Raw genomic sequence first — 12944 nt, forward strand, 5'->3', positions numbered from 1 at the left:
CACTTTTATTTATTTTACTATTTCTTTGTTTTAGCGCCAAACTAATGGCAGTTGTGAAAAAAGTCAACAGTTGGAAGAGTTGCAGAGTTAATTTCAAATAATGCGATTGTTGATTAGATGCTTTTTTCAGTAATTCGTGTATTTTCTCTTAAACCATATGGTCTATCCACTAGAAACTCAAGGTCAATATGGACACAGATATCACATTTTTATACTATAGATGAATATATATATTTTTAAGTTATTAAAGTATCAAATACCAAAGTTCCCATAGATTCCATTTTCTTCTCATCTCTCAATATTGAGTGTTATAGCACCATTTTTTACCGAAGTGGTAGCATATGGCATTGATATACTGTATACGGAACGCAGAAGCGCGCATCTGCCATTCGTGGTGATTGCATAGGCCTATATAGACATCATTGGGTAGTGTGCTGCCAAGTTTTTTTAGGACCTTAAATTTACTGTTAAATGAATCAATTACATTGCTAACCAGCAGAATATTATATTTAGTGATCTAGCTAATGCGTTTTAAGTTTCCACTTCCTCAGATGGTGAATTAGCCTCAAATTAGCCTTTGTGATATTAATACACAAAAAAGATATCAATCTCTACTGAATATATCTATCTATCTACAAAATATCTCATAAATTCATGGGCCCTATTTTGAGAGTAAAATATACCAACAAAATAATAATTGTCAACCCGCAATTCATGACAATCTGGTTTAGGTTGCACATCAAAATATATTGTGTCATGCATTCCTGCTTGGACATATTTGATGAAACATTTTATTTTTATTTTTATAGAATCACACAAACTCAGTAGACCTGTAATGACTTACGATTATTACAAATGTTCTCTTATCACGTGACGGAGTGACTACATTTTTTAGAAAATGTTAGTGGCATTCCCCACCTGGGGAAAAAGTTAGTCTTGAGCCCTGATTAGCCTGAATTGGCTAATTAGTTAATTGTGCACTCTCACCTTGAAGCGTATGAACCTCTTCTTCCAGGAGTGCTTGCCTGAGAGGTATATCTGGCGCAGGGCCTCATGGCACAGCTGCATGTCAATGCCATCAGGCCCGACAGTGAACTGAAAGGCCACGGCCTGGTGAGCTTCTGCCATGGTGACTGCTGCTGTACAGGGTCACTGAGGAGAGAGGGAGGAGGGGACATGACAAATTGATAGGATTAGTTATTTTTCCCTTTTATTTAACCTGGAAGTACCATTGAGGTTAGAAGACCTCTTTTATTTATTTTATTTGTATTTCACCTTTATTTAACCAGGTAGGCTAGTTGAGAACAAGTTCTCATTTACAACTGCGACCTGGCCAAGATAAAGCAAAGCAGTTCGACACATACAACAACACAGAGTTACACATGGAATAAACAAACATACAATCAATAATACAGAAAAATCTATAAACAGCATGTGCAAATGAGGTAAGATAAGGGTGGTAAGGCAATAAATAGGCCATGGTAGCGAAGCAATTACAATATAGTAATTCAACACTGGAATGGTAGGGTGTGCAGAAGATGAATGTGCAAAGGAGCAAGATAAATAAATAAATACAGTATGGGGATGAGGTAGATTGGATGGGATATTTACAGATGAGCTACAGTATGTACAGGTGCAGTGATCTGTGAGCTGCTCTCCAGGCTGTGTAAGGGCTATTTAACCAAGAAGGAGAGTGATGGAGTGCTGCATCAGATGACCTGGCCTCCATAATCACCCAACCTCAGCCTAATTGAGATGGTTTGGGAGCACTTTGTGTACATAGTCCCCCCCAAACAAATGCTAACCTCCCCTGTTATTGCAATGATGAGAGCTTAGAATGTCTTAGGGGTATGATATTTCTGTGTCTAACCTTCTCATTCATCATTATTCATGATTAATTCAGGACTGTCCATAATCATGGTAGCATTCACAATATAGAAGTGTTTAGCAACATGTCCTATTCTTATTTACAATAAAAGTGACTCCAAAAAAACACAATACATTATTTACCATTAATTTCAATTGAGCACAAAATAATCTGAAGCACACTTAAAACAAACAGCAAATGCATCCAACAAGTTTATAGAATCACAAGCTTTATGTAAAAGTGATGTAATGTCTAAACGGTCCACCCAAAACGTAAATCACTTGGAGTTGATTTGCCCATGGGTGGCATCTCAGTCTCAGTCAGTTGGGGAACCCTGATGACCTACTTTTGACCAGACCCCTGTTGGTGCCCAATAGGGAATCGGGTGCCATTTGAGACACAGCCTCACTCTTTTTAATCCCCAACAAGAGGTGGAATCTCAGTCTAGAAGACTACAGTGCCTTTGGAAAGTATTCAGACCCCTTGACTTTTTCCAAATTTTGTTACATTACAGCCTTATACTAAAATGGATTAAATACATACAAATTCCTCAGCAATCTACACACAATACCCCATAATGACAATGCGATCAGGTTTAGAATATTTTGCAAATTTACTAGAAATAGAAGAAAGAAATACCTTATTTACATAAGTATTCAGACCCTTTGCTGTGAGATTTGAAACTTAGCTCATGTGTATCCTGTTTCCATTGATCATCCTTGAGATGTTTCTACAACTTGAATGGAGTCCACTTGTGGTAAATTCAATTGATGGGACATGATTCAGAAAGGCACACACCTGTCTATATAAGGTCCCACATTTGACAGTGCATGTCAGAGCAAACACCAAGCCATGAGGTTGAAGGAATTGTCCATAGAGCTCAGAGACAGGATTGTGTCGAGGCACAGAGCTGGGGAAGGGTACCAAAACAATTCTGCAGCATTGAAGGTCCCAAGTGGCGCAACGGTCTAAGGCACTGCACTACAGATACCCCGGCTTGAATCCAGGCTGTTTCACAACAGGCCGTGATTGGGAGTCCCATAGGGGGGTAAATAAGAATTATTATTAACTGACTTGTCTAGTTAAATAAAAAAAGAACAGTGGCCCCCATCAATATTAAATGGAAGAAGTTTGGAACCACAAAGACTCTTCCTAGAACTGGCCACCTGGCCAAACTGAGCAATCGGGGGAGAATGGCCTTGGTCAGGGCACTGAAAAAGATCTAGGGTTCCTCTGTGGAGATGGGGCGAAACTTCCTGAAAGTACAACCATCTCTGCAGCACTCCACCAATCAGGCCTTTATGGTAGAGTGGCCAGACGGAAGCCATTCCTCAGAAAAAGGCACATGACAGCCCACTTGGAGTTTGCCAAAAGGCACCTAAAGACTCTCAGACCATGAGAAACAAGATTCTCTGGTCTAATGAAACCAAGATTGGCCTAAATGCCAAGTGTCATGTCTGGGTGAAACCTGGCACCATCCCTATGGTGAAGCATGGTGGTAGCAGCATCATGCTGTGGGGGTGTTTTTCAGCACTGGGAGACTAGTCAGGATGGAGGGAAAGATGAACAGAGCAAAGTACAGAGAGATCCTTGTTGAAATCCTGCTCCAGAGCGCTCAAGACCTCAGACTGGGGCAAAGGTTCACCTTCCATCAGGACAATGACCCTAAGCACACAGCCAAGACAACGCAGGAGTGGCTTCGGGACAAGTCTCTGAACGTCCTTGAGTGGCCCAGCCAGAGCCCGGACTTGAACCCGATTAAACATCTCTGGAGAGACCTTAAATAGCTGTGCAGCAACGTTCCCCATCCAACCTGACAGAGCTTGAGAGGATCTGCAGAGAGAAATGGGAGAAACTCCCCAAATACCGGTGTGCCAAGCTTGTAGCGTCATACCCAAAAAGACTCGAGGCTATAACTGCTGCCAAAGGTGCTTCAACAAAGTACTGAGTAAAGGATCTGAATATTTATGTAGATGGTACAGTTTTTTATTTTATTTTATAAATCTGCACAAAAAAAAATGTAAATCGTTTTTTTGTTATAAGGGGGTATTGTGTGTCGATTGATGATAAAAAAATCTAGGTAATCCATTTAGAAAGAGGCTGTAACATAAAACAATGTGGAAAAAGTCAATGGGTCTGAATACTTTCCAAATGCACTGTATGTGAAGGCACATCTCATTTCACTAGATAGAACTCCATCTTATTTTATAGAATAGTTAAGCCTTAACCTGAAGCAGTTTAAACCTACTACTAGCTACTCAGTGGTACAAGGAGAACGAGGAGAAGCAGGCCTAATAAAGCTAGGTATGCCAGTTCATTTGCAGTCTGGTTGGTAAATGATTGAGTCGTTTTACAATGTAAAGTTTTACCATCACATTTCCTTACAGGTTCACTCAAGGCCCAGGGCATTTAATTATTACCTGTAAATCGCATAGATCATTACCCAGGTAAGGTCTAAGGTTCTACAGAGGTACTATGCTATGCTTTATATTTCAGTTAACATGGCCATGAAACTTTTATCCAAAAACGTATTGGTGGAGTATGTTTTACAATATTATCTACTATCACAGATCTCTGGGTTTGTCGTATATACAGTGGCAAGAAAAATTATGTGAACCCTTTGGAATTACCTGGATTTCTGCATAAATTGGTCATAAAATTAGATCAGATCAGATCTTCATCTAAGTCACAACAACAGACAAACACAGTCTGCTTAAACTAATAACACACAAATTATAGTATTTTTCTTGTCTGTATTGAATACATAATTTAAACATTCACAGTGTAGGTTGGAAAAAGTATGCGAACGCCGTGGCTAATGACTTCTCCAAAAGCTCATTAGAGTCTGGGGCCAGCTAACCTGGAGTACAATCAATGAGACGAGATTGGAGATGTTGTTTTAAGCTGCCCTGCCCTATAAAAAAACTCACAAAATTTGAGTTTGCTATTTACAAGAAGCATTGCCTGATGTGAACCTTGAACAAAAGAGATCTCAGAAGACACAAGATTAAGAATTGTTGACATGCATAAAGTTGGAAAGGGTTACAAAACTATCTCTAAAAGCCTTAATGTTCATCAGTCCACGGTAAGACAGAGAAATTGTCTATAAATGGAGAAAGTTCAGCACTGTTGCTATTCTCCCTAGGAGTGGCCGTCCTGCAAGAGCACAGCGCATAATGATCAACGAGGTTAAGAAGAATCCTAGTGTCAGCTAAAGACTTACAGAAATCTCTGGAATATGCTAACATCTCTGTTGACGAGTCTAGGACACGTAAAACTCTAAACAAGAATGGTGTTCATGGGAGGACATGGAAGAAGCCACTGCTGTCCAAAAAAAACTAACTGCTGCACATCTGAAGTTCGCAAAAGAGCATCTGGATGTTACACAGCACTACTGGCAAAATATTCCGTGGAGAGATGAAACTAAAGTTTAGTTGTTTGGAAGGAACACACAACACTATGTGGAGAAAGAAAAAGGCACAGCACACCAACATCAAAACCTCATTCCAACTGTAAAGTATGGTAAAGGGAGCATCATCAGGGCCTGGACAGCTTGCTATTATCGACGGGAAAATGAATTCCCAAGTTTATCAATACAGGCTATTTGTCCGCCAATTGAATCTCAACAGAAGTTGGGTGATGCAACAGGACAACGACTCAAAACACAGAAGTAAATCAACAACAGAATGGCTTCAACAGAAGAAAATAGACCTTCTGAAGTGGCCCAGTCAGAGTCCTGACTTATCCCGATTGAGATGCTGTGGCATGACCTCAAGAGAGTGGTTCACACCAGACGTCCCAAGAATATTGATGAACTGAAACAGTTTTGTAAAGAGGAATGGTCCAAAATTCCTCATGACCATTGTGCAGGTCTGATTTGCAACTACAGAAAACATTTGGTTGAGGTTATTGCTGCCAGAGGAGGGTCAACTAGTCATTAAATGCAAGAGTTCATATACTTTTTCACACCTTGCACTGTGAATGTTTACATGTTGTGTTCAATAAGACATGAAAACATATTTGTGTGTTATTAGTTTAAGCAGACTGTGTTCGTCTATTTTTGTAACCAATTTATGCAGAAGTCCAGGTAATTCCAAAGGGTTCAAATACTTTTTCTTGCCACTGTAGTCTATTTTCTAAGACAGATAGGCAAACCTCATCCAGCATCCATGGCTGTCACCCCTAAAACACTCAACAAAACCAATTGAAGGTAGACCCTAATACCTTTTTTTAACAACATGACTAGGTGAGGAGTGGTGTCAAAATGCTTCCTTATGTCCTCCTGCCCTTTTTTTAATTTTTTTATTTCACCTTTATTTAACCAGGTAGGCTAGTTGAGAACAAGTTCTCATTTGCAACTGCGACCTGGCCAAGATAAAGCATAGCAGTGTGAGCAGACAACAAAGAGTTACACATGGAGTAAACAATTAACAAGTCAATAACACAGTAGAAACCAAAGGGGGAGTCTATATACAATGTGTGCAAAAGGCATGAGGAGGTAGGCAAATAATTACAATTTTGCAGATTAACACTGGAGTGATGAATGATCAGATGGTCATGTACAGGTAGAGATATTGGTGTGCAAAAGAGCAGAAAAGTAAATAAATAAAAACAGTATGGGGATGAGGTAGGTGAGAAAGGGTGGGCTATTTACCAATAGACTATGTACAGCTGCAGCGATCGGTTAGCCGCTCAGATAGCTGATGTTTGAAGTTGGTGAGGGAGATAAAAGTCTCCAACTTCAGCGATTTTTGCAATTCGTTCCAGTCACAGGCAGCAGAGTACTGGAACGAAAGGCGGCCAAATGAGGTGTTGGCTTTAGGGATGATCAGTGAGATACACCTGCTGGAGTGCGTGCTACGGATGGGTGTTGCCATCGTGACCAGTGAGCTGAGATAAGGCGGAGCTTTACCTAGCATGGACTTGTAGATGACCTGGAGCCAGTGGGTCTGGCGACGAATATGTAGCGAGGGCCAGCCGACTAGAGCATACAAGTCGCAGTGGTGGGTGGTATAAGGTGCTTTAGTGACGAAACGGATGGCACTGTGATAGACTGCATCCAGTTTGCTGAGTAGAGTGTTGGAAGCCATTTTGTAGATGACATGCACTGGAGCATGCACTGATTTAACATGATTGGATATGTGAAAGGAAGGATAAAACTTCAAAGCTTAGACCGGTCAAGACATGTCAGATCAGTGATCAGCAACTTTAAGCAAGGTGGGAGGGTGGCTGGTAGCGGGCATGGCCATTGAAGCGGTCTTCGACCAAACATTTTAGAGACCCTCCTCTTGGCCGCACAGTGCGTAACCCTATGGTGGTAACAAATACATTCTAAATTATTTCAATGGGTCTTTCTCCATTCTGATTGCTTTATGCTGTTCAATTCAACCCCAAATAATTTCCTGCTTTTTCATAAATGTCTGCATTTCCTGCAATCATTTCAGGTCATTTCCACACTGCCATTTAGGGCTGCACGATATGGGCAAACAATCTAAGCCTTATATTTAACTAAAATGTTGCAATTGCGATGTGACTTGCGATTTATAGCAAAACACTTGGGTGAACTGTTGGAATCATGGAAATAGAATGATTATTTTAATTCTATACTCTAAAGGAATATAATAGTGGGCACTCTGAATACAGTGTTGAAAATATCATGAAAATATAAGGAAGATTTATTGTGACAGGGTAGGAACCAAAGTGTTAATAAGTGTATCAGGGGACCCTATAATCTTTGGCTACATTAACTGTTACATTAACTGTTTTCTCATGTAGCTAACATATTACTTCTTTGCATATTCTGTGTCTGCCCCATCGACCGAAAGTCGTCTGTTCGTTCGACCCATCGATTTTTTATATTTTTTAAATGCATATTTTCCATATATAGACATATATACAGTGGGGAGACACACTCTCCATTATCATAGGTACACTTTAACTGTGAGCGACGGAATCTAAAACAAAAATCCAGAAAATCACACATAATTTGCATTTTATTGCATGACATAAGTATTTGATCACCTACCAACCAGTAACAATTCCGGCTCTCACAGACCTCTTAGTTTTTCTTTAAGAAGCCCTCCTGTTCTCCACTCATTACCTGTATTAACTGCACCTGTTTGAACTCGTTATCTGTATAAAAGACACCTGTCCACACACTCAATCAAACAGACTCCAACCTCTCCACAATGGCCAAGACCAGAGAGCTGTGTAAGGACATCAGGGATAAAATTGTAGACCTGCACAAGGATGGGATGGGCTACAGGACAATAGGCAAGCAGCTTGGTGAAGGCAACAACTGTTGGCACAATTATTAGAAAATGGAAGAGGTTCAAGATGACAGTCAGTCACCCTCGGTCTGGGGCTCCATGCAAGATCTCACCTCGTGGGGCATCAATGATCATGAGGATCATGGGATCAGCCCAGAACTACATGGTAGGACCTGGTCAATGACCTGAAGAGAGCTGGGACCACAGTCTCAAAGAAAACCATTAGTAACACACTACGCCGTCATGGATTAAAATCCTGCAGCGCAGGCAAGGTCCCCCTGCTCAAGCCAGCGCATGTCCAGGCCTGTCTGACGTTTGCCAATGACCATCTGGATGATCCAGAGGAGGAATGGGAGAAGGTCATGTGATCTGATGAGTCAAAAATATAGCTTTTTGGTCTAAACTCCACTCGCCGTGTTTGGAGGAAGAAGAAGGATGAGTACAACCCCAAGAACACCATCCCAACCGTGAAGCATGGAGGTGGAAACCTCATTCTTTGGGGATGCTTTTCTGCAAAGGGGACAGGACGACTGCACCGTATTGAGGGGAGGATGGATGGGGCCGTGTATCGCGAGATCATAGCCAACAACCTCCTTCCCTTAGTAAGAGCATTGAAGATGGGTCGTGACTGGGTCTTCCAGCATGACAACAACCCGAAACACACAGCCAGGGCAACTAAGGAGTGGCTCCGTAAGAAGCATCTCAAGGTCCTGGAGGGGCCTAGCCAGTCTCCAGTCTCCAGACCTGAACCCAATAGAAAATCTTTGGAGGGAGCTGAAAGTCCGTATTGCCCAGCGACAGCCCTGAAACCTGAAGGATCTGGAGGTCTGTATGGAGGAGTGGGCCAAAATCCCTGCTGCAGTGTGTGCAAACCTGGTCAAGAACTACAGGAAACGTATGATCTCTGTAATTGCAAACAAATGTTTCTGCACCAAATATTAAGTTCTGCTTTTCTGATGTATCAAATACTTATGTCATGCAATAAAATGCAAATTAATTACTTAAAAATCATACAATGTGTTTTTCTGGATTTTTGTTTTAGATTCCGTCTCTCACAGTTGAAGTGTACCTATGATAAAAATTACAGACCTCTACATGCTTTGTAAGTAGGGAAACCTGCAAAATGGGCAGTGTATCAAATACTTGTTCTCCCCACTGTGTATATATATATATTTTAATAATACAAATGCCTCAAGAAGCATCAGAGAATTGTTTATTTCTTCTCCTGCTCCTGCTGTCTTTAGCAGATTCTTCCAGTACTCACCTGAAGTTCCCGGTAATATGCTACATGGGGAGTCTGCAACCTTTCTCATGTGGAATGCCAATTTATCCTACCATTTCTAGTGATCTGCATCCCAGTTATGGTTTTCATATGCACGTTTTTGTGAAACAGTTTAATTTAATTTATAATAACGGTCTTCATATCTCAAAATCATTGTCATGTGGTTAATCAAAATTTGATCCAAATCTAAATGAGAATGATAGAAACCTAAAAAGTAATTCTACAGCCATTGCCAACTATGGAAAAATAGCATACATAAAGGCAACAAACAAAAACATTGCAGCCATCAGGTAGAAAATGGCCTGATAAAAATAAATATCCTATAAATCCCGTTGGCTACAAGTTTGTTGCAGACTGGAATAATAATAATGAATTAATTAACATAAATTACCATAACCAAAGTAACAAACATTGTAAATGAGAAATTATAGGAATTCATGGTGAATGTACTACAGGTGATATATGTGATGGGGAATTGATTACACTAACAATCAAACGCAAACAAATCACACAAGTAAGTTATGAAACAATGAATGTGCACAAATTGGCGGGAGAGGCATTCTGGAGAGAGAAGTGCATTGTGCATCTCGGCGCATGGTCAATCCGACGTCTGCATTGGCCATGCAGCATTTACGGTGATATGGCCTCTGCAGAAGTCAGGGCATTCACACTTCTTGCGCTTCACGGAGCAGTGCAGAGTAGTTGTCAAGGAAGTGAGTTTGTGTTCTACAGGATGTACCGCCCCCACCTACCATCAACCAATCATGTCAATGCGGAGATATACAGAGCCCTCTGCATTGTTACAAAAATTGGGAGGCTTATGGCACGTAGTTCAATTTGGCCTCTGCAATTGCTTCACCCCTCCATATGGAGCCTCCAAACACATGTTTGGATCAAGCATAAATTGATGTCGCCCTCCACAATGGACTAGTTCACTGAGATGGGCACATACATACAGTTTGGGGTCACTTAGAAATGCCCTTGTTTTTCAAGAAAATCTAATTGATCAGCAATACAGTATAGACATTGTTAATGTTGTAAATGACTATTGTAGCTGGAAACTGCAGATTTTTTATGGAATATCTACATAGGAGTACAGAGGCCCATTATCAGCAACTATCACTCCTGTGTTCCAATGGCACATTGTGTTAGCTAATCCAAGTTTATAATTTTAAAAGAATAATTGATTGTTATAAAACCCTTTTGCAATTATATGTTAGCACAGCTGAAAACTGTGATGGGCGTAACTACCAATAGGATATCAAGAAATTGGGGAGAAGAGGGGTAAAAAAAAATGTAAATAGGTCATGTAAAAACCCTAACCGGTCCATGCATCAATACCGGTATATCGTAAAATATGGTATACCACCCAGCACTACTGCAATTCTAGTAAAAAAATTTAAGCTACACTTAAAAATATAAGCTACACAAAAATATAAACGCAAGATCAAATGTTGGTCCCATGTTTCATGAGATTAAATCAAATAAAAGATCCCAGCCCGGTGGAGGAGTGAATTAACGAATTTTGGGCGTACTCCGCCCATGGAAGAAATCAGGCCCACTCTCCCTGCCGGTCCTGGCAGTGACTCTTCAGGAATCTCCCCAGCTCCTGGTTCATCCCCTCCACCTGCCCATTAGACTGAGGCCTATACCCGGAAGTGAGGCTGACAGTGACCCCGAGCTTCTCCACCAAGGCTCTCCATACCCGTAATGTGAATTGGGGGCCACGTTCAGAGACGATGTCCTCCGGTAGTCCTTAATGTCAGAAGACCTGCTGAAATAGTGCCTTAGCAACATGAAGAGCAGAAGGAAGAACAGAGAGAGGGATGAAACAGGATTTGGAAAATCTATCCACAACCACCAAAATGGTGGTGAAACTGTCAGAGGCAAGATTAGTGACAAAGTCAATGCATAGATGAGTCCAGGGATACTGAGGCATGGGAAGTGGCCATGCTGGAGCGTGCAGGGGGAGATTTGGTTTGAGCATACACGGAACAGGAGTTGACGTAGCGAATAAACGTCCTGCGCCAAGGTAGGCCACGATTACTTCTCAGAGATAGATTGAGTAGTACGAGAAATACCTGGATGTCCAGCAACGACAGCTGTGTGTGCCCAGGTCAGCAGCCGATCCCTTATCCCCGTGGGAATGTAGATGTGCTCAGGAGGACAGGTAGTGGGTGCAGGCTCCCTCTCCAGAGCCTGGCTAATGTCAACATCTACGTCCCAGACCACAGAGGCTACAACTTGAGAGGTAGGGATTATGGGTGAACTCTGGACAGGATCCCATCTCTCCCGAATTGTAGAGATGGGACAACGGCTTTGGTGTTCTTTGAGCCTGGGCGATAGGTCAGCGTGAAGTCAAATCTTGTAAATAATAGGCCCCACCTTGCTTGGCGCAGATTCAGCCTCCTCGCTGTCTGCATGTACAGGTTCCGATGGTCGGTGAGGATGACGAATGAGTCCTTGGTGCCCTCAATCGCCGACGTCATAATTCCTCTCTGTAGGGGACAGTTTCTTAAAGTAATATGCACGGATACAATTTTTGTGGATTACCTTGTCGTTGAGACAAAACTGCCTCCACGCCCACCTCTGAAGCATCCACCTCCACCACAAAGGATATTGTGGGATCTGGGTGTGAAACGGTCAAACGTCCCTTAAGGATACCGAAGGCCTCATCAGATGCTGGACTCCACATCAACCTATGGGGACCACCCTTGAGGAGAGCGGTGAGAGGAGCGGCGATGGAGCTGAAGTTCCTGATGAAACCCCAAAAACCGTTGTACCCCTTTATGGTGGTTGGGACTGGCCATGACCTGACCTCATCTACCTTCTTGATGTCCATCTTCACTCCTTGCAGGCTGATTTGGTAGCCTCGGAAGGAGACAACCTCCTGATGAAACTGGCACTTCTCAGCCTTGACAGTTGGTTAGCCAGGAGGCATTCCAGGACTACTTAGACATGAGTGATGTGATCCTCCAAGGTAGTCATGTAGACCAGGAGGTTGTCGATATACACCACCTGGAGTCCGAGCATATCCCAGAACACCTCGTTGAGGAATGCCTGGAACACTGACGGAACATTGGCTAAGCCAAATGGCATCACCAAGTACTCCTAGTGACCAGACATTGTGCTAAAAGCTGTCTTCCATGCATCCCCCTCCCGGATGCAGATGAGATTGTATGCACTCCGCATGTCCAATTTGGTAAAGAACCGGGCCCCGCAGAGCTGTTCGATAGCTGCCGGCAGAGGGTAGGGGTACTTAGTGGTGATCTCATTGTCCTCTGTAGTCAATACATGGGCAAAAAACAATACACGGGCATAACCCTCCATCCTTCCTGGCCATGAAGCAGAAGGCTGCAGACGCAGGAGAAGTGGACATGCAGATGAAACCTCGTTGGAGCGCCTCATGGATGTACTCCTCCATGGCTTTTGTTCCAGCCACCGACAGAGGGTAGATGCGTCTGCACTGGGGCAGGTCGATGGCACAGTCCCAGTGGCCATGAGGAGTGAGAGAGGTGGCGCAGGT

The 12944-nt window shown here is 42.3% G+C and overlaps 1 protein-coding gene across 2 annotated transcripts in view; it reads right to left on the reverse strand.

Moving 5' to 3' along the window:
• Positions 1-12944, reverse strand: part of cpt1ab (carnitine palmitoyltransferase 1Ab (liver)) — a 70122-nt gene that overhangs the window by 42706 nt on the left and 14472 nt on the right. For both annotated transcript variants that reach the window (XM_031801202.1, XM_031801203.1), the window contains exon 2: positions 988-1152. In XM_031801202.1, the coding sequence (XP_031657062.1) occupies positions 988-1128 (141 nt within the window). In that variant the 5' untranslated portion in view covers positions 1129-1152. The remainder of the gene's footprint in view (positions 1-987; positions 1153-12944) is intronic.

The sequence above is a fragment of the Oncorhynchus kisutch genome, linkage group LG22 (genome assembly GCF_002021735.2).
Source record: "Oncorhynchus kisutch isolate 150728-3 linkage group LG22, Okis_V2, whole genome shotgun sequence".
Classification (NCBI taxonomy): Eukaryota; Metazoa; Chordata; class Actinopteri; order Salmoniformes; family Salmonidae; genus Oncorhynchus; species Oncorhynchus kisutch.